Source organism: Candida dubliniensis, chromosome 1 (assembly GCF_000026945.1).
Source record: "Candida dubliniensis CD36 chromosome 1, complete sequence".
Lineage (NCBI taxonomy): Eukaryota > Fungi > Ascomycota > Pichiomycetes > Serinales > Debaryomycetaceae > Candida > Candida dubliniensis.
The window spans coordinates 748,199-767,839 of record NC_012860.1 but is presented as its reverse complement, the minus strand read 5'-3'; the positions used below and the strand labels follow the sequence as shown (position 1 = coordinate 767,839).

Genomic DNA, 19,641 nt, shown 5'->3' with positions numbered 1-19,641 from the left:
CAAGTTTGTATTATAGTTCAATAAATAGGTTAATGAAAAATGAAATAATAAAAAAAAAAACGAAACTAAAAGGAATTGAAGAAGAGAATGACAATGTTGTCGTACAACGTTTGTAGTAAACGAGTATTATTATGCGGTTCAGTTTGTATTGAGAATTAAACAAACAAACAGTCCATAGGAAAATTATGAACTCATTTTTTTTTTTTTTTTCACTTTTCTAGCATCCCCTTTTAGTAGTATTCCGCTGCACTTTTTTTTCTATTCAACTTATATTTAGTTCTTTTTATTTTTTTTTTTTCACTTTTTGGTACAACTTTACACTCAATATAGTGGTCAATGATTTCGAGATTTGTCAGAACTTTAGCAACATCAACTAAGTTTCAGGATGTTGTGATAATTGGAGGTGGGCCTGCAGGATTAACGTTACTAGCAGCGTTGAAGACTTCCCCCAAAACCAAGCATTTGAAGTGCACACTTATTGAGGGTTCTTCTTTGGACAATGTTCGGAAATTTCATAAAGATCCACCAGCAGACTATACAAATCGAGTAATCTCTCTTACTCCAAAATCAATTGACTTTATGCAGAATAAAGTTGGGAGTTGGGATTTTATTCATGAAGACAGAGTAAAAGCGTATGATGGGATTATTGCTTATGATTCACAAGATGCAAACTCGCGAATTGAGTTTGATATCAGTACAATTGGCCAGAGCATGTTGGCAGCAATGTGTGAGGTCATTAATATACAGAGTTCATTATTGGCTAAAATTGAAAGCCTTGAAGATAAATCAACTACCATTAAGGATAATTCAAAGGTCGTGGAAATAGTTAACCCTATAGAGCCAGATTTGGACAATCATAACTTGACTGAAATAGATACTAGCGTTAGCGAACCCAAATTGGATTGGCCGATTGTCAAACTAGAGAATGGAGAATCGATACAAACGAGATTGTTGGTTGGGGCAGACGGTTATAATTCTCCCGTTCGTAAATACGCTCATATTGAGTCTAGAGGCTGGCAATACAATACCTTTGGTGTTGTTGCCACAGTGAAATTGCAGTACGAAGATTTCAGAGCAGTGGGATGGCAACGGTTCTTAACCACAGGTCCATTAGCAATTTTACCGTTAAGTGAAGACAATGCCACAATTGTTTGGTCAAGCACTCCCGAATTAGCTGACTTGCTTTTGAAAGTGAATGAAAAAATATTTCCACAGCTTGTTACTGCCGCAATGGTATTAGAAGAGGTCGACTTGAACTATATCTACAGCGTGTTGCAAGAAGATCCAAACGATTTTTCCGTATTGAAAGATATTGAATGGCGGTTATCCAAATTCAATCCGGAGGAATTGGAAGAACGATACCCATTGCCGGTTGTTGAGGTATTGAGTGGCTCTCGTGCTAAATTTCCATTGAAAATGTCTCATGCTGATACGTATGTTGCCCCAAGAGTAGCATTAGTTGGAGATGCTGCACACACTATACATCCATTAGCTGGTCAGGGATTAAACATGGGGCAATCAGACGTGGCTGCTTTAGTTGAAGTTTTAGAGAAAGGAATTGATCGAGGTATGGATATTGGTTCAACTTTGGTTTTAGAGAATTACGTTGCCAATGCTTGGCCCTCAAATCATGCCTTACTAGGCATCTGTGATAAACTACACAAGGTATTCTCAACTGATTTTTACCCGTTGGTGTGGGCAAGAGGATTCGGAATGAAATCCATAAATTCACTTGGTACCATTAAAGAGTTTATGATGAAAAGCATCAGTGGAAGATAGGTTGGTGGAGTGTTAGTTAGTTTGTATATTAAAGGGTTTGACTCATGCTGCATTTTTTTTTTTTGTCTATAAACGTAGCTGAGTTTACAGCTCTGTTTTTACTAGCGCCACCAATACAATTGACCCACACTTTTCAATCGCCTTTTTGATTCCGTATCAATAGGATCTATTCTTGAAAACAGTTCTTCAACGGCATCGTAAAATCTGATAAGCTTGTATAACTCAAAAGTATCGTACAATGTCTGGAATCTCTACGCGTTTTCCATTCTCTTACTTTTTTCTAAGCTTTTGATCTCTTTTTTTTTTTTTTTTTTTGAAAGTATGTTCGGTTTTCTTTCTCCAGGACCATCATTAACTCCCGTAGATCTTTTACTCAATCAATAAGTCGTGATGCAATTCTTGTCTGCTAAAATCTTGTTATATATTAGAGTCTTTGCCTTGGTTGTCGTATCCTTTTTTTTAATCAAAGACCCTGATGCTTTGTCAATGGCTGGCTTCATAGTGTTATTGGGACAAGCAATGCAAGTTCCATTGATTAGATTAACACCTACGAACCCATTATTAGGCATGACTTCAGTTGTGTTTGTTACCTTGGCTCTTAGTGACTTGATTCCATTATTAGCCGAAAACTGGTCTTATTTTGAGAACTTGGTTCCTATCAGATTACTGGGATATTTCTGTTTGGCAGCATATATTTACTTTGTCCCTACAAGTATAGTTAGCAACAGCTTGGTGATAACATACGTGTTGTTCGAGATATGGGGGAATTTCTTGATTTATAATAACTTAAGAGATGAAAAGTATTACCGCATGAAGAAGTTTGTGGAAGAAAATAGCGAGGCCATTCGAACAGCACATGATGAGCAGGTCAGAGTAATTGAATTGGATGAATAATGATATCATGTGGCCAGTTTTGCTACAGTGTTCTAATTATTTTCGTTAAATACTTGTACATATACTATACAAAATTTTGAATCGACCAATCCAAACATTCTTCGATTTCATTGAAATCACTAAACCCAAGCTGTAGAACGTTGATTCCATTAACATTGTTCGTGAAATCATTTTCCGTCTCAAATCGAATAATAGTCATATTGATGATTAGATTAACAAACAGCTCATTAGTTGTCAATTGTATGTTGACGTCTAACACATTAGATGTTTTGTTGCGTAAGACCAAATGGAACTTTGAAACAGGTTTTTCAATCGACTTTTGAAATGGGTTTTGCTTTTTGCTTCTTGTTGCCAAGTTAATGAACTTCTCCACATCTAGTTTTGAATGAGAAAGTTCAGTCTCATGGACTTGCATTAATCGATCTAAAACACTCTTCATATTTAGCAAATTCAACTCATGCCTCATATTTCCCACCAATGGACGCAAAATCAAAGGGTGTGAGTTACTTTGCTTCCATTTAGTCAATGCCGTGGGAACCTTTTGTTTCAATTTGAGATTATATTTATAATAGCAACAAAGCATAAGTTTCAAATAATTCAAAATAAGCTGGCACTTTTTATTATGTAACGTGGAATACTCACTTATGTTCTGGTAGTAGTTTTCTAGTTCTTCCTCATTCAACTCATCATACACAATAGACTCTATTTCAATAATAACATTGTTGATTTCAATTATTATTTTATTCGATATGATTGACACATTGTAGTTCACTAGCAATTTTGCCTCGCGTATCAATTGATGAAACAAGTCCTCCTCAAACAAAAAGAATCTGGCCTTTTCGATGTCGTTGATTATACTTTGGTTGCTTTTCTGAAAATCAAAATTAAAAACTGACTGTCCTGTAAGCATATAGTCCCCATCTATTTGACTCAAGATTTTCACCCTAATAAATTTCGAAACTTTTTCTACAATTTTAGCATTGTTGATTGATGATATAGGGTGAAACGATATTTCTCCTGTTTGGTTGTCCTTGCGTAACAATGCCAAACCTTGATCATGAAAATTTGATCCTGAATCTCCATACCCATATTTCACTCCTATTGCTCTAGCATTGTTTTGGGGATCTCTCATTCGAAATAGAACTTCATCATTGGCTAGCACCAAATTTATCATATTCCAATATCGTCTTTCTTTGATGACTTGATCGTTCAAATTGGTACTTGCTTCCTTAAAAAGATCAGTAATCTTGCCAAGTGATTCCAATTTCCATCCTTGTCCAAAAGAACCAGTAACCTTACTCTCTTGATTACCATTACTTTCTTGGCCCAATCTGTCCGAATTTAAAGATGTTGGTTTAACAAATTTCGATAAATGAGGCGAAACGGTGGATTTGGCTAAGTTTGGCTTCACTGAAGATAATAATAAGGATACAAAATCCAAGGAAAGTTGAGTTTCATTAAGTGCATTGTTTATATTTTTCGATAATTCAAACTTGTGTTTATTGAAAACTTCTTGTTGATCGGTTTCAATTGTTTCTTCTCTACTTTCTTCAGTATTTAAGGAAGCCTCTTCGGAAGGCTTCAATGAATTGTCTATTTCTTTTCGCAACGAATCTTCTGTCACATTCAAAAATGATTTACGTTCAAATAGAATTCGTGGAATTAACTCCTCGAGTTTTAGTTTATCTCTTTGTCAAAGTTAGTAAACCTAAAAACAAAAAGAAAATACCATTCATGGTCGGAAGCCCAGAAAAAAAGAAAACATACTCATCTTGTAAAAATGGATCTATGTGACCAGTATCATTTAACTCTAGGTCTATGTTGAATTGTTTTTCAACCATGTTTTGAAGAAAAATAGGTTGTTTGACACTTTAAGTTATTGTTATTATTTTTTTTTTTTTTTGTTGGTGAAAGATATTTACTGATTAAATTAAATTATCGCAGAAAGACAAAATAAAAGGCTTGTATTACGCTCTAAAAATCCTATACAAAAAGGTTCTTAAACATTCAATTGATTTAATCCATAAAGTCATCCAAATCTCCTTCTTCAATAGCTTTCAATAATTCAATTTCTTCACTTGGTTCAATGTCTTTGTTAACATTTCCTTTTTCATTATCATTTGGATATCTCATGGACTTGACACTTTCATTGTGCAATGCTAAACAGAACTTAATTCTTTGGTCAAACTCTGCTTGAGGCAACTTTGTAGAATACACATCCAACAATTCTTTACTTTGCATGTAACCCTTCTGATGGTTAATACTAGCCTCTATGACGCCATCTCTTATAGCTTTGGAAACAATATATTCTGTTGACTCTTCAGAATCCAAATGCAATTTTATACATATGTCCTTTAATGATATTTTGGAATATGACAATGATATGATTCTAATACCTGTCTTTATAACGTTTTGACGTAATCTGGAAATTAAGGTAAAATTGTCATCCTTCTTGAATTCATTTTCGAATTTGTGCAATACTTCACCGAATAACTTAATATCACCCAATCTTACGGCTTTGGTGACATTGAAGTAGGGTTCCAAATTGCCAGACTTGTTTTTGAAAACTTTCAATTCAGGAATATCTCCCATTAACAATTCAATAACAATGCTCAATTTAGTGGCCGCTTGAACAAATCCATTGGCCAAAGATGTTTGAGGTGCTTTTCTGATTGCGGTTACAGCACACTCGTTTGCTGTAGAATAATCCAACTGAATAGCATTGATTCTAGCCAAGTAGTAAGAGTATCTAGCAACTAATGCATTACCAGCATTTTCGGGAAATTCGACTTTTTCTACCAAATCAGAAGCTTGATTGATATCGTGGGTCAATAAGTAATTTCTTAATAGTAATGTGATGATCGATGCTGTTGTTTCTATATCATGTCTCAAGGTGGCTGTTCTCAAACTGTACAGTAACTCTGGACGAATTGAATATAAATCTCCAATTAACTCTTTAGCTCTGCATACATAGAACCACACTTTTGCCTGAATAAAGTCCAACGAACGTCTATTGAATGATTTCATCAATTGAACCACATGCTCTCCTAAAGAATTCAATTCTTGCAATTTGCCAGTATCCAAAAGATATACTTGAACTAAAAGATGTATGTATAGTTCAATTTCTGGAATTAATACAATATTGTCAACATCCATTGCATCGTTTCCAACTGAAGATGGCGATTCATTCAAATACTTCAACAAATATGCCTTCGCGTTATGATTTTGCGAGTATGTATTGTTTATGACAGTTGCCAACACTGAATTTCCATTTTTTACTAATTTTCTTCTTAATGGACCCAAGTCTCTGAACACTTTTGAAACGTATCTATTGTCGAAAGTTGTGGCAACTTTACTTAACAAAATGAAAGACTGTTCAATTTCTTTAACCAAAGAATCTATTTCAGAAGATACATCATCTTGCTGAACATCCTTCATTTTAATATCATTGGATTCTGGCATGATTAGAAGTCTTGACTATTACCGCTATATTGTAGTTCTGAGAGATTCAAAATTTTGTCTAAACTTCAATATTTAGATTTTTCTTCCTCTTTTTTTTTTTTTTTTTTTTCTCTCCTCCAGTTTTGGTGGCAACAACATCAACAACTGAAATCTTTCTTCTTTCGCTCACTCTTTTTTTAATCATATTTGCACGACAACTGTGGTGTAAGGAAATCCATACAACTATCAAAAATCGCTACCATTTAATTCTTGTATTTAGAAGATATTCATCATCTATACCACCACCAGCAAAGAAAACATTTATTCCCAGCCACAAATTGGGCCAGAATGTCTAAGGTATTTTTTTTTTTGGATTGGGAGTAATTCCATTTAGACTGTTTTAAAGATTTCTACGGCCTTGTTTTGAACCAATTTCACTAAATCTCCTAAATGCGGTTAGGGTCTCGCTCGTCCTCATTCCTTCCTTCCACCTCCGTGAGAGTTTTCCCTGGTAAGTATCACCAAAAGGCTTTGCAATTCGAGTACGTAAATTATAAACAATATGCATGAAAATGAGTAGAATGAGATTTCTAGTGTGCCAGTTCTCTATTATGTAGAGCTTTCTTACTTTTGTATTATTTGTCGACTCGTAAAGTGTTAAGTACTTGTCATCACCCAACACTTTTTTTTTTCCGAGAAAATTCCGACTAAAGTCCGGATTAGCAGACAATATTATGTCCACGCTACTTTTGGAATTGATAATCAATTCCTCTCCAACAATCAGTATAAATAGTGAATTCCGTTCCCTTTCGTTTCCTTTTTTTTTTTTTCTTTTTCTTTTAACAATAATTCAAACAAGTTTATTATTTCAAACTCAATTGATTCAAATTAGTCATGTCTGCAATCAAGTTAGCTGTCCCAGAAGTTCCAAAAGCTCCTGAACTCATTCCAGTTTTTACTTTCAATCTTAAATTGGCATCTGATCCAGCATCTATTTATGTCAACAACGAAACTGATAAAACATTGAACTTGGCTACAATTGCTAATGGTGAAGTTAAAACTGTTCCAAACAAGTTGGATCTCGAATTAGACATCCACTCAATTTATGGTACCGACGATTTAAATATTAAAAACTCCGTCTCAACTGCAACATTGGATTGCAAATTGTACGGGAAGACTGCTAATGGCAGTGGTGCTTTTATCTACTACTCAGGTAAAGTTCAATTGGACGAAACTTCTGTCTCTGTTTTCACAAAGAAAACTAAAGAAGCTGCAATTGAAGATAGTTATGTTACTTGTAACCCAACCTTTTACTTCGATGATAAAGTTGAAGACAAATACAAATGGGTTTTGAAAGAAAACTTCTTTGCTAAAGGAAGATTTGGTAGAGATGAAGACGATGTTTTGTATGTCCAATACTATGTTTACGTTGTTCGTTAAAGTCTCCAGCATGTGATTCAAAATCTGTAAAAGACCTGAAGCCACAACAGCAAGAAGAACATTCAGGTAGACAATAATTAGGTAGTATTTTATAGTGAAAGCTAATCTAGTGAACTACCGAAAACAAATAACTAAGAATAAAAAATACATCTTACTCCTCTAGAAATAAGAACATTACCTATTTAAAACAACATGTATATATTATATATATATATATATATGGAATAGAGAATCATTCCAATAATCTTCCCCGGTACTTCATCATCTTTTCGTCTCGCACACCTTCTCCACTTTGCTTTTAACAACAAGAATTCGATTGGTTAGAAGCCAAAGATTCGCCTCTCAAATTCACATTAGATTTCCCCTTTGCATTGGAGACATTTCCTGCATTGGCATTGTTGGTCATTTGTGCTTTGATTTGTCTTGCCATAGTGTAAAAAGCTTGTTCAACATTGGTCGATGATAAGGCTGAGGTCTCTAAAAATGGAATGTCCAAGGCATCAGCAAATTCTTTAGCAGCAGTGTATTCAACAATTTTTTTATCAGACAAATCAGCCTTATTACCAACTAATAATTTCATGACACCACCTGTGGCATAACGGTCAATCTCTTGTAACCATTGCTTGACATTATTAAATGATTCCTGGTCAGTCACATCATACACGATAATGATACCATGAGCTCCTCTATAATAGGAAGAAGTGATAGTTCTGAATCTTTCTTGACCAGCAGTATCCCAGATTTGTAATTTGATTGTCTTACCGTCCAACTCGATGGTTCTGATTTTAAAATCAACACCAATGGTGGAAATATAATCTGGCGTATATGTGTCGTCAGCAAATCTCAATAACAAACAGGATTTACCAACACCTGAATCACCAATCAATAATAATTTAAATAAATAGTCGTATTCGTTATTCATAATTATGTGTAGTTGAGTTGCTGTCTGACTTATCGGTGTGAGAAGAAAATACTCAAGAAATTAAATAATAAAAGAAAAGTAAATTGATGACACGGGAACAAACAAACAAAAAATAAATATATATGTTTGTTCTCTCTCTCTCTCACTGGCAAAGTCGTTTACAATACAAAAAAAAAAAAATTATACCAACCGAAATCTATACTTGTATGTTTGACAATAGTAGCTAATTGAGGCACAAGAAGGAGAAGGAGAAGGAGAAGGACAAAGAGAGAGAAAAGAAGAAAAAAAAGAAGAATTAAGAAAATTGAATGGCAACAAGAATAACAACCACTACCACCACAACAACAACAAACTTCTGGTGTAGAACTAAGCTGTGAGAGTTTCAGGTTTGAGATACAAAAAAAAAATCTCAATGTTAATTTTGGATAAAAATACACTACACGTTTAAGTCCTTTTTTGACATCTTATACACGACTGTTTATCTTACTTACTTGATGCATGAGATTTTAATCACAATCACCGACACATTAAAAGGTTAATAACGAGAAGTCTAGTGGGACCCTTTATTCTATTTTCTCTCTAACCTCATTAGCTGCTTCTCTAGTCGACTCTTGGCCCCTTGCCTTTTTTCTGGCTATCATTACCATTTTATAAAACCAGAACACGTTAAGACTGTTAAGCAAAAAGTTTAAAATCAACAAGGAGATCGGTAATAATTTATTCACTTGGTCCAACGAAGCCAACATGTCAACTGCAAGTTGGGAAACAGCATAAAAACCCCAAATTATACGAACACAAAAGAAGGTCACCATAAGTAGTATTCCGTTGATAATTATTGTCTTTTCCGAAAACGTTCCCGCAGGCAACTTGGATGCAAACCAGTTAATATTGACAAATGGAGTACTCAACTCGAATGTTAAAAATGGTCCTGCCCATGGTTGACAGTACGGAACAAACCCAGTAGCAAAAGCGTACATTGCAGCAAATCCATGAAATAAAAACCCAACTCCAAATAAAGAAAAGTACTTAGCACACACGTAAAGATCCCAAATAAAATACCCCATTGTAACCGCACATACTAGTCCACCAAAATCTGTTGAGCCTAATAACGAATTGACTGGATCATTTAATCTGTTCGCCCAATGCGGGTTGTTCAAATGAGGAACCATGAGTGCAAATGAAACAAAGCATTGCACCATCGAAGTTACATGCACGTCAAAATTCACTCTGGTAGATTTGGATAACTTCGTGTACCGTGGGCCCATTATTATGGAAAATATTGGTCCAGACAAGTGTTGGATAATGAAATAAAACGTAAATGAAGCAAAGATTTCATGCCAATGTCTTTGAAATAGAGTTTTTGGAACTTCTGGGAATGGTCTATATTGTAAGAATGGATCCTCAGTCAATACTGGGATTTTTTCAATTATGTATGAAAGCACCATTCTCTAGAAAGGAAACGATGCCACAGTCTGTATAAATTGGGAAGATACAACTGAAAAATATAATAGCCAATGAGCGACAGATACCGTCTTCTTTGACAGAGAAAAAGGGAGTATATATTTATATTGGAATTAAAAAAAAAAAAAAATGAAGAAGAAAATTGGGGAAATATTGGGTCTGTTTAACCTAATCCGGTGATTTTTTTTAATCTTTTTTCCTAAATTTTTTGATCTGTTGGTGTTGTTGAATTGTATAACCGAATTCAAACGGAGAAAAAAAATCGGTTGTTTTTGTTGTTGTTGTTTGCTTGGCTATTCGCTTTGTGTATCCAACATTTTTTAGTCGAAAACTTAGGGGTTGGGCTTCGTCACTCCATATTTCAGTAGTGCTCAAATATTTACTCTTGTGAAGAGTATGCGGTGACACAATATATGAAAGTTTGGGCAAATGTAAGTTCTGTAAAACAAAGTAAAAGCACATGTAGTTGTTGGGGTGATCGCTTGGAAAGTCGCGGCTTCTGGTTGAGAATTGTTGGGAGGAGATGGCCAACATAATTCGGAAATGTAAAACAGAGGGCCCACCAAGCCAAAATTAATTCTATCCAAAATCAATCATTAAATAAAACCATACTTTCAACAGCGAATGTCATTCCTATCCATTACACAAACCTACTAAAATAATATAAAGGCCATTAAAAATCATCTTAAACAAAGTCACCCATCTAGAAGAGAATTCCTTGCACACATTAACTTAATAAATATCTAAAACTATATCAATTTTTCGACTGTTGTTGCCAATGGCTGTTTGGTGAGGGCTTTGATTGTCTGACACCATGATATAAGCATCACAGTCTGACCCATGACTTCTAATCAACGCATGACCAGTAGGATAAAAATGATCTCCTTTGTCAACTGTTGTGGCTACCATATGTGCATATAGATCGAGTTTAGCCACTTGACTTACTATTTTTGTAGCACAGAAATTAAAACAAAAAGAGGGAAACAAAAAAAAAAAAAAACTAAAAACCTTAAAAAAACAACCAGACTTTCAGAGAGCAATAAATTCAATCAAAAATAAATAGAAAACGCCAAATCACAAGGTCAGAAATCAGGATCAAATACCTTTTTTTTGGAAATGGAATTGCTCTCTCAGATCTCGTTTCCCTATTATCAGGAAGATGATTCATGTGTCACTTTAAATAAGTTGAGTTTCACGGATGAGTTGGACTCCAGAAGATCTGTCATTGCACTAAATGAGAAAAAACAGGTTGACACATTTAACACCGTTTATACAAACACACAGCAAATAGTTCCCCAATTAGCCTCATATATTGAAAATCCCGATGATGAAGAAAAGCTGCAGTTTCCATTGTTAATTAAGATAAGCCCCGAGTTTAATAAATTGAAACTACATGTTTCTATCAAACCGGTTGTTGGATTTGAGTCACGGTCGTTGATTATTGTGAAGTCAAGAGGTGTAACAGATGTCGATGTCTTGAAAAATCAGTTGTATGATGACAATACACAAGATAAACCCATGACTGAATTGTCAAAGTTGGAATATAGGAAATTACCAATAGAAGAGAACAACCATAGTTTCCAAAAAATAATAATTAACGATTTTTTCGACCCCAGAATTGTGAATAATACCAAATTGAATATTTCTTTATGGGAACATGATTCAGTATCCAATGAGTTCCGCCATTTTCTTAATTTCAGTGTCTGGATCGATAGGCTTGTTCCTGTTGAACCTCTGATAAATCGTTCACTGTTTTCTTTGGCAACAAAGGGCCAACCATTGGAAGAAAAATCACCAGAAAGCAAATTGTTCAGTTTGGGTGATTTTAGAAAGGAGTTTAAGATCGATATTGAAGATGGGCCCGAGTTTAGAAAAACTTTGACACGATTGGAGAATAATATCCCATGGGCTAAGAAAGGATATTCTAATTTGATTGACGAATTTAGGATGTTGGAATCTAGTGTTAGGAGGGTGACAAATTCCAAAATCAAAGTTATGGATGCCATAGATCATATTGTTGATCTTGAATCTACGTCTTTGTTGAAAGAGTTTGGGTTCAAACACGATTTCCACGTGGTATTTAAGGCTATGTTTGAGCCATTTGAAAAGAATCTTAACTTTTTCTTTGAGAATGTTTGTGATCATAAACTTTTGAATAAAATATATGCCAATATTGGGTTCACTCAAATTGATTCAAGTGCCGTCTATTTGGAACTACAAAAGAAATTTGAAGCCGACTCAAAAGAATATTATAGTTGGCTAAATAAATATCTTTCGAACGAAAAAGAGCGACCAGAACTGAAGCTATTAGCCAAAAGAAAAGTTTTTGAACTATCGAAATTCGATTACTTGAACAGCTTAACAAAAGTTACAAATAATCAGTATGTGAATGAAGTGCTTGAAAACTTTTTCAAATTTCTTAATTTGAAGTACGATCAACGTTATCCACGGTTATTGGATTACCATAGTTTTAAGGATAAGAAATCTAATCAGAATCTTCTTGGTGATAATTATCAAATATATATGAATGTTTTGCTAAGATTTAACAGTGAAAGATATCAATTCAGACAGATGATAGAGGCTTGTCAAACTAACGAGGAGTTGACTAATTTGATTCGATGCAACAGATTAAACCATAAACTGTTTTCCACCAGTAGTAGTAGCAGCTCCCCTCCTACATCCACATCTTCTCCACACAATCTTATTACTTCCAGTATTGATGAATTTATTATCACAAAGGAAAACTGGGATTTAATTTTTAATGATAGTAAACCCCCTGATAATGAAATTGGACCAGATGATTCAGAAAAGTCAGGGATATTATTTACATTAGGAGGGCAGAAAAAGCAAGGGTGGCATAAAGAATGGGTGGTTTTGAAGAAAGGTCAATTAATAGAGTATTCTGATTGGAGAAAAGGTAGAACCCCAATAAATAAGCCAATAGAGATAGCTTTAGCAAGTGTAAAGGCAATCACTCATGATAAAAGGCAATTCTGTTTTGAAGTATTGACTTCCAAGGGTTCAAAGCACGTATTTCAAGCTTTTGACAATGACGACCGCAACAAATGGGTGAAGGCGTTGCATAATGCTGGACAATTGATTAATACAAAACGATTGGAGCAAGCCCATGCAAAATCGTCACCGCATGAGGGAAGAAAGAAAACGATAGGTAAATTAATCACTGAATTTAAGGATAAACCAATTATTCCTGGACAAGATAGATCAATTTCGCCTATTTCGTTAACATCAAAAGCACCACCAATTGAAAAAGATTATTTGCAAATGGTCCGTTCTGCACCAGATAGTGATAATAATGTTTGTATTGACTGTGGCTCAACCGAACTGGTAGAATGGATTTCAATAAATACTTTAACATGCTTTTGTATTAATTGTGCCTCGTGTCATCGAAATATAGGCTCGCATATCACCAGAATAAGATCCTTGAAAATGGACAAGTTTGAGAATGAAACCGAATTGTTATTGAAATATATTAATAATCGGGTAGTAAACTCATACTTGGAAGAAAACTTGCCTTCAAAGGAAAAAATCACTAGCGACGCTGATAATGAAAGCAGGTTGAATTTTATCAGAAACAAATATCAATTGAAAAAATACAAGTCTATTATTCCTGATATTGATAATCTATTAATCAAAGCTATACAAAAAATCAATGTCCCTGAGGTATTAAAATATATTCTTTGTGGTGCTGATATCAATTTGAATATTCAAATAAATATACCCAACAGAAACGAATACTTGGTGATTACTTTATTTGAATACTCCTTGAGAAAATACATTGAAATAAAAGATGGGCATGATCGTGAATTAGGATATAAACCCAAAAAGTTGTTTATTATTTCGGAGTTGCTAATTTTAAATGGTTGTAAAGTATCTGATCATATCAAAGATTTGCAAAAGGAAGATTTGGGGTTGACTGATGCAGCAGTGGAATATTGGAAAATTAGGAGTTTGAAGTTAAGTGGAGGCAAAGCAAGTTAAGATACCATAGCTTGAAATAAAAAGAAGTAAAAAATGATGATGTTGTTGTTGTTGCTGTTGCTGTTGCGGTTGCGGTTGCTTCTAACACACATACGTGTGCATATTCTATTTAAGTGAATAATTATTTAATACTTGTTAATATAATGTTTATTTTTGGGTTTTTTTTTTATATTTGTTTTAAGCTTTCCTATTCTTATGCTTTGTTTTGTTTTTTTTGTTTTTTTTCCATACAAAAGTTTTTAGTTGCAAAATATTGTCTCAAACCTTCAAACATTTTTCACAAACAAAATTCATAATCGGCTGAAAACTGATCTCTTTTTTGTATTTTCTTAAAGAAAATTTAAGATATATCTGGTTAGTATGAGGATTATTAAAGATAAGAAACAGATGGCTTCACTCAATTCCCCAACTCTCTCATCATCTTCACCACTGAGTGGACAAAGCTCAAATTATGTGTTATCAAAATGTATTGGAAGAGGAAATTTTGGTGATGTTTATAGGGCACAACAAGTATCAACAAACAAATTGGTGGCAATCAAAGTAGTCAATTTGGATGAGTCTCCTGATGATATCAAGCAAATCATTAAAGAGATTCATTTCTTGTCCCGCTTACGCAATCCGTATATAATTCACTACATTGAAAGTTTTTCACAAGAATATAACATGTACATTGTCATGGAATACTGTGGTGGCGGGTCCTGTTCTGACTTACTCAAATACCATAAAAAATTGCCTGAAGAGGTTGTTGGTTATATCATTCATAAAGTATTGCTAGGTTTGCAGTACTTACACCAAGAACATAAAGTACATCGTGATATTAAACTGGCCAATATTTTATTGACTGAATTGGGCCAAATAAAATTAGGTGATTTCGGAGTATCAACCGAGATCACAATTACTAGAATGAAAAAGAATACTTTTGTTGGAACTCCTTTTTGGATGGCCCCAGAAGTTATCACTAGAGCTAAATTGATTGAAGGCAACGTTAAGAATTGTGGCAACAGTAATGGAAATTACAGTGCTGGTGCTAGTGCTGGATACAATGAAAAAGCAGATGTTTGGTCCACAGGAATTACCACTATAGAATTAGTAACTGGTTCACCTCCGTTGTCGCAATATGACCCATTGAAAATATTGTTTGACATACCCAAAAAAAGACCTCCATTGTTGTCGGGAATTGATTTCAGTGACAATATAAAAAGTTTTGTAAAGCATTGTCTTATCAAAGAACCAGACAAACGATCAAGTGCTACAGTATTATTACAACATAAATTTTTTAAAGCGTGTGTCACTGGAGATGTGCAAGCAAGATTAATAAATTTAATTTCGTTGAAAATTGCCAATGATGATCATAAGGCAGGATATAAACCTCGATTTAAAATATCTGGTAAACTAGACAATGGTAAGGAGAATCTTGAAGCACCAATTGAATGGGAGTTTACTAATACTTTGATACAACAGCAAAAAACTGCACCCCCTCTGCCAGTACTAGAAGAAGTGGATGAATTTATTGATGATTCCAGCAGCAATTATCCGTCAAATGCACTTGGGCATAACAATCTGACATCTTTGAAGTTATTTAGTAGTAAACATCACGTAACAAGTAGAAAATGTGAACTACTTTTCAATTGCTTGCATATGGTTCAATTAAGAGGTAAAGATGAATATACCAGGTGTCAGGTTGACAAATTTATTGGTTCAATATGTGAATTTGAAGAAAAAAATCCCGGATTTTGTAATGCTATTGTAGAAGAACTTGAAAAGCATATTTACCATTAACTGCCGCTAGGTCGGTTGCCAGAGTAGATAAGAGAAGAAAGTAATCGTAAAACAATAGATAGATAATGATGCACGCACATAACTCAAGTAACTTACAATGGAAAGGTACCTATAATGCAAGAATTATTTACACAATCTGGAATGGAAATGGCGGATATCTTAGGCCGATAAATCTATTATGTTAGTGTAGCGATAAATCTATTACATAAGAAGCAATGAAACAATAAAACACTGAATGAACAAACAAAAAAAAAAAAACCGTGTACTTTACACAAAGTTAAAATGAGTTGGAGAACGGATAAAAAGAAAAAAAAAAAGGCACCACCAGAAACAGGAACAACACGACTCGCCACCACCACCACCACATAACTACAAAAGAAAGGAGAAAGGAAGGAGGAGGTGGAGGACGGAAACGCAAAAACAAAAAAAAAAAAAATCAAGATTTTTCGCGTCAGCATTGTTTATTTTTATGCGTTCATTCTTTTGCATAAATAAAACAAGTAGAAGAAGAAGAGTTGTAAAGAACTAAGAAACGAAGAAAAATTATTGTATGATTTATTCATTCTAATTAAACAATTAAAAACTTATTGGAAGCAAACACATTTGAATTTTCCATTTGGTGCTTTACTCCTAATTTATTGTTCTATTTTTTACGTGTTTCCATTTGTTTTGTTTTTATATCTCGGTTGTTAAACTTGATTATAGTTTCAAGATATAATTGATTGAATATACCACCAAATCAAAGAAATTCAGAATTTTCAGAATCTAGTATCTTCAAGTTAGGGCAAAAGTTCATACTTCTTTTTTTCTTTTTCCCCTATCTTTCATCAGTGGTATTTCCAATAGCATCTTCCAGTCGATTATTCTTCAAATAACTCACACCAACATCAGTCACTTATGCCAAATCTACCAAGTATTCTGATCCCACCAGAAACACCAAGAGCCAAAGCTAAGGACTCTAATGCATCAAACTTAGGAAGTGTTAATCGAAACATTTTAACTCCTTCTTTCTCATTTGGCTTGAACTTCCTGCCGTCGTTCAATTTCAACTCACCTTCAATCCAAGCAATATCACCAGGAAATTTTTTGCATATTTCCAACAGCTTCAACAAGGCAATTAACAGAACACCTATAACATCAGCTTCACTGGCATTAGTGCCACCTTCCACAGGTAAAAAACACAATCGATTTCTTGAGGCTCTAACAAGATCTTCCCAGCAAGATGACGAAAACAATAAAGAAGAAGACAATGTTTCAGACAAAGAAAACAACGACGAAATTTGGTCTACAATAAACACGTCTCAGGCGCAACATAATTCAACAAACCAAACTTCAATGTACGAGGACGAAAATGACCATGAAAAAGATAATTCCTTCTTGCGTCCAAACAAATTGGAGCTTAAAAAAATTGAAGAGAATAAGAAATCGCCTAGCTTGGATAGAGCTGCTGATATATCACCGAAAACAACTAGTGACAATCATGTGGTTAAAAAGAGAAAGTTATCTACTGATCATGGTGTTACTGACTCCCCAAACAATTCTGTTGCTTCAAAGATAGACTCAACGATGCAATCACCAACAAACTATCGGAAGCAAAGTGTTGCTTATTCGACAAAATCTAATTCAAGCTCGGCTACTAATGCCGATGATAAGGTTTGGTGGCCAGAACTAGATGATGTGTTAATCAAGTCCTTGTATAAATACAAGAAATTTAAAGAAGATCAGGACTCCTTCGATGCATCATCAATTCTAAAAAAGACATCACAGAATAAGATTATATCAAGGATGTTGTTGAACAAAACTGGTGTTTTGAGAACTACAAAGCAAATATCATCCCGTATTTTCCGCTTATCCAAATCCGGAAAGTTGGTTAAAGAGACCAAAACCCCACAAACTGGAAGCTTTGGGAACAACGACCTAGATAGTATATTGCTGACTCCCTTGCGAAGCCTAGTGAATGCACGAGGGTCAATTGATTCCATAAAACTCAATACGGTCATTGATGAAGAATTAGATATGTTGTTGGGCACATCACCGATAAATGACGAGTTTGATGATACTCTGTATAAATTGGAAATAAGAGACTTTAGATTAAGTTTTAGAAGTGTCCATGATCATCATATATTCACCAATTTGGTGTCCATTGATGTTAATAAATCATTATCTGTTCCAATAGAAGAGGCCATAAGAATGAAGCTTGAGCTGAAAAAAGTACCTGCTTGGATCATCAATCATGACTTGAATTTGAATTGCCATCACATTGCCAGTTCTACACCATGTTCTACTGCTACAGCATCTCACCAATTCCAACAACTGCATTTAAATCTAACCGGAGGCAATTTTGAATCTCATATGACATTAGATGTTTCATGTGGAGAGAAATCTCAGAGAATGCTTAGCTGGAGGAGCTATATTGTTGTGTACAAGAAAGGAAGTAAACTTCTCGAAGTAGTTGATGTTATCAATGGATATTTTAGCGAGTCTTCCAAATCTTATACTTTACAGATCCCGTTTTTGAAGAATTTTTTCCTTGGTTATATAACTTATTTGGCAAATGGTGCCGCAATAACCCCAGATGAGAATTTGAAGATAGTGCAAATAATCTACAGTAATCCCAAAAGTGGCGCAATGGAATTTGATTTGGATGAATCAACAGTGCGGGCTTATATTATCCATGAACTCAATATGGCAGGCACATCAGGAAGTTCTAAAATAAATATTGTTGATGTTCATAGCAAACACCAATCTGCATTAAAACAAGAGCATGCTGATATTGATGACAATGAAACTGTTCTTGCGGATTCGTCACCATTTAAACTTTCGCCAAATTCTTCAAGAAATTGGGATACGCCAAGTAAGTCACGATTACGAATCGATGCAAAAAAGGCTAACGTTGATGGTGGAGCCATTGCAGGTCCATTGACTGCTCCCATTTACAATGCCGAACTCTTGAACAAAAAAATGCTTGACGAGCAAGAGAAATTGAAGTCTAATTTACAAAAAGACCAAGTAAGACCTCCTTTGATGCATTCACAATCGGTTTGCAACGTTAATTTAAGTACACAACGGGGTAATTCATCACCGGAAATGGCAAATAACTCAACATTGGCCTTTTCAACACCAATGACAAATAGACAGGCTCCTATTCAAAACAGTCTAGTACCAAGCAGCAACTTTACACCATATCAAATTGCCCAAAAGCTGTTTATTGCCAGAACACTACTGGAACTGCAGTTGCAGCTGCAAGTTGATATTCAAGAACAGCTGAATACTCAGAGTCTTCCTCCTCAACAACTTGAAGGAATGGTTAATCCTCAGATTCATTACGTACAAACACAAATGCCCCTGCAAGCTTCAACAGGAGTCGCCATTGCTCTTCCTCCTCAAGTACAAAATCAATTACCGCAACAAATAGTCCACCACATCCCCCTTCAAAACTTGGGTCAGACAGGGAGTATCCTGCAACAGTCATTTCCTCTAGTAACTAACAATAATGTTATCACTCCTGATAACAATTTTATGAGACAGCAATGGCAACAGCAAATGTACTTCCAACAAGTTGCCCAACAACAATTCCAGAATAATGGTTTCCATATGAGTACAGTGTCAGGGAAAGTACAACTGACAAAACATAATCTGAAAATGGTAAAGCATCCAAGCAATCCATCATCTAGCCAACAGAATGTACACAATAAGGAGAATATCAAACCAAGACAAATTACATTCGGGCCAATACTAGGACATGATCCTTCTCGAGACTTGAAGACTATAAAGAAACAGAACACCAAGAATAACGGTATTGTTCAATGTTTTCCTGCTAACACACAAATCATGTATAAACCTAAAAAGTAGAGAGAGAGAAGTTGTCTAATGTATTCTAGTTAAATCGAGTTAGATTTGTTGTATAAATATAATAGCAAAGTATA

The 19,641-nt window shown here is 34.7% G+C and overlaps 10 protein-coding genes across 10 annotated transcripts; 6 read left to right on the top strand and 4 right to left on the bottom strand. All coding sequences in view use genetic code 12, as the record gives it.

Annotated features, from left to right (window-relative positions):
- Positions 1 to 336: 336 nt before the first annotated feature.
- Positions 337 to 1,779, top strand: CD36_03340 (ubiquinone biosynthesis monooxygenase, putative; the record flags this gene model as incomplete). Its single annotated transcript, XM_002416961.1, has 1 exon — positions 337 to 1,779. One exon carries the CDS (start codon positions 337 to 339, stop codon positions 1,777 to 1,779), a length of 1,443 nt encoding a protein of 480 aa, XP_002417006.1.
- A 390-nt stretch (positions 1,780 to 2,169) lies between these two features.
- CD36_03330 (conserved hypothetical protein) lies at positions 2,170 to 2,673 on the top strand (the record flags this gene model as incomplete). Its single annotated transcript, XM_002416960.1, has 1 exon — positions 2,170 to 2,673. One exon carries the CDS (start codon positions 2,170 to 2,172, stop codon positions 2,671 to 2,673), a length of 504 nt encoding a protein of 167 aa, XP_002417005.1.
- Positions 2,674 to 2,737: 64 nt separating this feature from the next.
- CD36_03320 (RNA polymerase II mediator complex subunit, putative) lies at positions 2,738 to 4,514 on the bottom strand (the record flags this gene model as incomplete). Its single annotated transcript, XM_002416959.1, has 2 exons — positions 2,738 to 4,361; positions 4,441 to 4,514. 2 exons carry the CDS (start codon positions 4,512 to 4,514, stop codon positions 2,738 to 2,740), a joined length of 1,698 nt encoding a protein of 565 aa, XP_002417004.1.
- Positions 4,515 to 4,689: 175 nt separating this feature from the next.
- Positions 4,690 to 6,135, bottom strand: CD36_03310 (26S proteasome regulatory subunit, putative; the record flags this gene model as incomplete). Its single annotated transcript, XM_002416958.1, has 1 exon — positions 4,690 to 6,135. One exon carries the CDS (start codon positions 6,133 to 6,135, stop codon positions 4,690 to 4,692), a length of 1,446 nt encoding a protein of 481 aa, XP_002417003.1.
- Positions 6,136 to 7,008: 873 nt separating this feature from the next.
- CD36_03300 (conserved hypothetical protein) lies at positions 7,009 to 7,554 on the top strand (the record flags this gene model as incomplete). The annotated part of the gene is made up of 1 exon (XM_002416957.1): positions 7,009 to 7,554. One exon carries the CDS (start codon positions 7,009 to 7,011, stop codon positions 7,552 to 7,554), a length of 546 nt encoding a protein of 181 aa, XP_002417002.1.
- Positions 7,555 to 7,852: 298 nt separating this feature from the next.
- Positions 7,853 to 8,476, bottom strand: CD36_03290 (RAB-family small GTP-binding protein, putative; the record flags this gene model as incomplete). Its single annotated transcript, XM_002416956.1, has 1 exon — positions 7,853 to 8,476. The coding sequence occupies one exon, from the start codon at positions 8,474 to 8,476 to the stop codon at positions 7,853 to 7,855; it is 624 nt and encodes a 207-aa protein (XP_002417001.1).
- Positions 8,477 to 9,039: 563 nt separating this feature from the next.
- Positions 9,040 to 9,921, bottom strand: CD36_03280 (conserved hypothetical protein; the record flags this gene model as incomplete). Its single annotated transcript, XM_002416955.1, has 1 exon — positions 9,040 to 9,921. One exon carries the CDS (start codon positions 9,919 to 9,921, stop codon positions 9,040 to 9,042), a length of 882 nt encoding a protein of 293 aa, XP_002417000.1.
- A 1,132-nt stretch (positions 9,922 to 11,053) lies between these two features.
- Positions 11,054 to 13,936, top strand: CD36_03270 (ADP ribosylation factor, putative; the record flags this gene model as incomplete). Its single annotated transcript, XM_002416954.1, has 1 exon — positions 11,054 to 13,936. The coding sequence occupies one exon, from the start codon at positions 11,054 to 11,056 to the stop codon at positions 13,934 to 13,936; it is 2,883 nt and encodes a 960-aa protein (XP_002416999.1).
- A 360-nt stretch (positions 13,937 to 14,296) lies between these two features.
- Positions 14,297 to 15,715, top strand: CD36_03260 (serine/threonine protein kinase, putative; the record flags this gene model as incomplete). Its single annotated transcript, XM_002416953.1, has 1 exon — positions 14,297 to 15,715. The coding sequence occupies one exon, from the start codon at positions 14,297 to 14,299 to the stop codon at positions 15,713 to 15,715; it is 1,419 nt and encodes a 472-aa protein (XP_002416998.1).
- Positions 15,716 to 16,612: 897 nt separating this feature from the next.
- Positions 16,613 to 19,567, top strand: CD36_03250 (conserved hypothetical protein; the record flags this gene model as incomplete). The annotated part of the gene is made up of 1 exon (XM_002416952.1): positions 16,613 to 19,567. One exon carries the CDS (start codon positions 16,613 to 16,615, stop codon positions 19,565 to 19,567), a length of 2,955 nt encoding a protein of 984 aa, XP_002416997.1.
- Between the last annotated feature and the right edge of the window lie 74 nt (positions 19,568 to 19,641).